Here is a 5,000-nt window from a genome sequence, read left to right as displayed (position 1 = left end):
CCGCATGGCGAAGAGCATCGACAGCTTCACCCAGAACCAGACCCGCCTGGCCGTCATCATCGACGGCCTGGACTCCTGCGAGCAGGACAAGGTGCTGCAGATGTTGGACACGGTGAGGACACACACACACACAAACACACACACACACACGCACACTTTAAAACACACACACACACACACACACACACACACACACACACACACACACACACACACACACACACACACACACACACACACACACACACACACACACACACACACACACACACGCACACGTTAAAACACACGCACACACACACACACACTTAAATACACAACTATGCAACTGCACATCGTACACAAACACCATGTCATGAGGAACAAAACATATTTGATGGTCTCTTTGATGTGATTTACTTGTTTGACATCATCTCGTTACCGTGACGATGCTGGCACAATGTTGCCGTGACGATTGAGAAAATCCATCTTTATCAATCTGTCTACTCTCTCTCCCTCCCTCCTCCTCTCCCTCCCTCCCCTCCCTCCCCACCTCCCCCCTCCCTCCCTCTCCCCCCCTCCCCTCCCTCCCTCTCCACCTCCCCCCCCCCTCCCTCCCTCTCCCCCTCCCCCCCCTCCCTCCCCCCCTCCAGGTGAGGGTCCTCTTCTCCAAGGGCCCGTTCATCTCCATCTTCGCCAGCGACCCCCACATCATCATCAAGGCCATCACCAGAACCTGAGCAGCGTGCTGCGCGACTCCAACATCAACGGCCACGACTACATGAGGAACATCGTGCACCTGCCCGTCTTCCTGAACAGCCGGGGGCTCAGCTCCGCCCGCAAGCTGGCGCCCGGCCCCGGAGCCCGGGACCCCGCCGCCCCCGCCGACGGTCAGACACACAGGACACACACTATACACACACACACATAGTACACACACACACACACACACACACACACACACACACACACACACACACACAAACACATAGTACACACACACACACACACACACACACAAACACACACACAAACAGGACACACGCTATACACACACACACACACACACACACATAGTGTACACACACACACACACACACACACACACTATACACACACACACAGTACACACACACATAGTACACAAACACATAGTACACACACACACACACACACACATTCACAGTACGCACACACACACACAGGACACATACTACAAGCACACACACACACACACACATACAAACACACAGTACACACAAATACACAGGACACACACCACAAACACACACACACACACAAACACATAGTACACACACTACAAACACACACACATACACAGGACACACACTATACACACATACACAGTACCCACACTATACATGTACACATGCACAGGACACACACCTTACAAACACACACACATACACAGTACACACACTATACACACAGACACACAAACAGACACACACAGTATAGGCACACACCGTACCCATACACGCCCTGCCAGCGACCTCACTGCCACAGATGGTTACACACCGTTACACTCCAACATACTCCATGTATACACATACTGCAGATACATACCATAATCGATTAAGATTAACTGTAACTTTCATGTTTTTTGTGTGTGTGTGTGTGTGTGTGTGTGTGTGTGTGTGTGTGTGTGTGTGCTTGTGTGTGTGTAGGCTGGCACGAGGAGCTGGACAGGAAGTTGTCTCAACACAGTCTGGGAGAACTCTCCAAGTTCGGCAGCAAGACCACCTTGAACCGCCGGGTGAGAGACCCCATACTGCCCCTCACGGAGAACCGGTTTATTCTGCTTCCGTCCCCTCCCCGAGGGCCTTAGAGCCTAAAGCCACACAGCTAATGTGTTTATTCAGAGCTTCACGTGAAGCATGACTCATTTATGTAGAACTGGTTCCATCTGGTTCCAACTTGTTCTGGCTGTAATTGGTTGGAACTTGTTCCAATTAGTTTTTACTAGTTCCAACTCACTCCAACTGGTTCTGACTGGTTGTACTTGGTTCTACTAGTCCTAACTGGATGTAACTGGTTCTGACAGGTTGTACTTGGTTCTACTAGTCCTAACTGGATGTAACTGGTTCTGACAGGTTGTGCGTGGTTCTACAAGTCCTAGCTGGTTGTCACTGGTTGTCACTGGTTGTCACTGGTTGTAACTGGTTCTGTGTGGCTGTGGTCAGGACACGTACCGGCGTCGGCAGCAGGTGCAGCGCTCGGTGACGCGGCAGATGTCCTTCGACCTCAGCAAGCTGCTGGTGACCGAGGACTGGTTCAGCGACATCAGCCCTCAGACCATGAGGAGACTGCTGAACATCGTCTCTGTTACAGGTACACACTCTCACACACACTGAAACACACACACACACACACACACTGCCCTCAGACCATGAGGAGACTGCTGAACATCGTCTCTGTTACAGGTACACACTCTCACACACACACACACACACACACACACTGAAACACACACACACACACTGAAACACACACACACACACACTGAAACACACACACACACTGAAACACACACACACACACACACAAACACTGAAACACACACACACACGGTATAGACACACACACACACACAGCTCATCAAGCCTTGAGACAGGATGTGAGGTCAGAGAGGATTTGACGGACTAGGGGGCGGTACTTCCTGTTCTCCCTGCAGGCCGTCTGCTGAGAGCCAATCAGATCACGTTTAACTGGGACCCGGCTGGCGTCGTGGATCACCTGACGGAGCAGTGGCCGTACCGAACCTCCTGGCTCATCCTGCTGCTGGAGGAGACGGACGGAGTTCCCGACACCACCACCCTCAAGGCCATCTACGACAGGTCAGGGGCACGCCCTCCTCAAGGCCGGCTACTCCTCTTCTCGTTCTCCTCTCTGTTCCTCCTCCTCCTCCTCCTCCTCCTCCTCCTCCTCCTCCCCCTCCTCCTCCCCTCCTACTCCTCCTCCTCCTCCCCTCCTCCTCCCCCTCCCCCTCCCCCTCCTCCTCCACTACTCCTCCTCCTCACTCCTCCTCACTCCTCCTCCTCCACTACTCCTCCTCCACTACTCCTCCTCCTCACTCCTCCTCCTCACCTCCTCCTCCTCCTCCACTACTCCTCCTCCTCCTCTCCTCCTCCTCCCTCTCCTCCTCCTCCTCCTCACTCCTCCTCCTCCTCCTCCTCCCCTCCTCCTCACTCCTCCTCCTCCTCCTCCCTCTCCTCCTCCTCCTCCTCCTCCTCCACTCCTCCTCCTCCTCCTCCTCACTCCTCCTCCTCTCCTCCTCCTCCTCACCTCCTCCTCCTCCTCCTCCCCTCCTCCACTCCTCCTCACTCCTCCTCCTCCTCACTCCTCCTCCTCCTCCTCCTCCTCCCCTCCTTCACTCCTCCTCCCTCTCCTCCTCCTCCTCCTCCCTCTCCTCCTCCTCCTCCTCCACTACTCCTCCTCCTCCTCCTCCTCACTCCTCCTCCTCTCCTCCTCCACTCCTCCTCCTCCTCACTCCTCCTCCCTCTCCTCCTCCTCCTCCTCCTCCCTCTCCTCCTCCTCTCCTCCTCCTCCTCCTCCTCCTCCTCCTCCCCTCCTCCTCCTCCTCCTCCTCCTCTCCTCCTCCTCTCCTCCTCCACTCCTCCTCCTCCTCCTCCTCCTCCCTCTCCTCCTCCTCCTCCTCCACTACTCCTCCTCCTCCTCCTCCACTACTCCTCCTCCTCCTCCTCCTCACTCCTCCTCCTCTCCTCCTCCTCCTCCACTACTCTCCTCCTCCTCCTCCTCCTCCTCCCTCCTCCTCCTCCTCCTCCTCCTCATCCTCCTCACTCCTCCTCCTCTTCACTCCCCTCCTCCTCACTCCTCCCTCCTCCTCCTCCCCTCCTCATCTCCTCCTCCTCCTCTCCTCCTCTCCTCCTCATCCTCCTCCTCCTCCTCCTCCTCACTCCTCCTCCTCACTCCTCCCTCCTCCTCCTCCTCCTCCTCCTCCTCACTCCTCACTCCTCCTCTCCTCCTCCTCCTCCTCACTCCTCCTCCTCCTCCTCCTCACTCCTCCCATCTCCAGCTCTTCTTCCATGGAAATAAGAAGTGTAAATGAAAAAAGCGATTCACAGAAATATTGCTTTAAATATATTCTATATCTGAACATCTATATGAATAAGTTGTCGTATACGAGTGCACGGAGTGCGGGTTGCCATGGCGACGGGATGCTGAGTGTGTTGGTGGTCCAGATCTCCAAGGGCATCCCGACCACCAAGGACGTGGAGCCGCTGCTGGAGATCGACGCCGACGTGCGGAGCTTCGAGGTCTTCCTGTCCTCGGCGTACCCCTGTGCTCTCGGCCCGCGACATCAAGACCTTCCTGCCCTGCACCTCAACCTGGACCCCAAGCTCAGGGAGATCATCTCAGGTGAGGGGGGGGTCAGGATCAATATACAGGATAAAGGAGACCCGTTGATCAGGATCATACTGCGGGGGAGATGATCCCTCCATGGATCCAAAGAAGACCTTGAATCTACTACCCCTGATATCCCCCCCTCCCTCTCTTCCTCCCTCTCTCCCCCCTCTCTCTCCCCCCTCTCTCTCTCCCTCCCTCTCTCTCCACCCTCTCTCTCTCCCTCCCCCCTCTCTCTCTTCCTACCCTCTCTCCCTCCCCGCTCTCTCTCCCCCCCTCTACCTCCCCCTTTCTCCCCCCTCTCTCTCCCTCCCTCCCTCACCCTTTGCCCCCCCCCCCCCTCCCAGACGCGGTTCGGCCCGGAGCGATGAACCTGAGTGCGGCGACGTCTCCCAGCATGCAGCAGGAGGCGCAGGTGCGGCCCACCTCCATGTACAGCCAGCCCTCCACCGCCTGCTCGCCCTCCGCCTCCTTCGTGGGCGGGGCGGCGGCGAGACCCACAGCAGCTACTACAGCGGCCTGGCCGGGCCCCAGCACCCCTTCTACAACAGGGTCAGTCCCCAGCACCTCCTCTCCTCAGCTCCTCTCTCCTACTTCCTATGGCCCCCTCCCTACCTCCTCCCCTCCTCCTCCTC

The 5,000-nt window shown here is 56.5% G+C and overlaps 1 protein-coding gene across 1 annotated transcript in view; it reads left to right on the top strand.

Moving 5' to 3' along the window:
* kidins220b (kinase D-interacting substrate 220b) overlaps positions 1 to 5,000 on the top strand; it is a 42,989-nt gene that overhangs the window by 15,187 nt on the left and 22,802 nt on the right. The window contains 8 exon segments of the mRNA XM_056581844.1: positions 1 to 112; positions 633 to 705; positions 708 to 869; positions 1,668 to 1,756; positions 2,184 to 2,331; positions 2,675 to 2,837; positions 4,148 to 4,380; positions 4,713 to 4,840. The exon segment at positions 1 to 112 is cut by the window's left edge and continues 29 nt beyond it. Of these exon segments, the coding sequence (XP_056437819.1) occupies positions 1 to 112; positions 633 to 705; positions 708 to 869; positions 1,668 to 1,756; positions 2,184 to 2,331; positions 2,675 to 2,837; positions 4,148 to 4,380; positions 4,713 to 4,840 (1,108 nt within the window).

Source organism: Gadus chalcogrammus, chromosome 21 (genome assembly GCF_026213295.1).
Source record: "Gadus chalcogrammus isolate NIFS_2021 chromosome 21, NIFS_Gcha_1.0, whole genome shotgun sequence".
Classification (NCBI taxonomy): domain Eukaryota; kingdom Metazoa; phylum Chordata; class Actinopteri; order Gadiformes; family Gadidae; genus Gadus; species Gadus chalcogrammus.
Note: the sequence above shows the minus strand (reverse complement) of the source record. Positions and strands in the feature narration are given on the sequence as shown.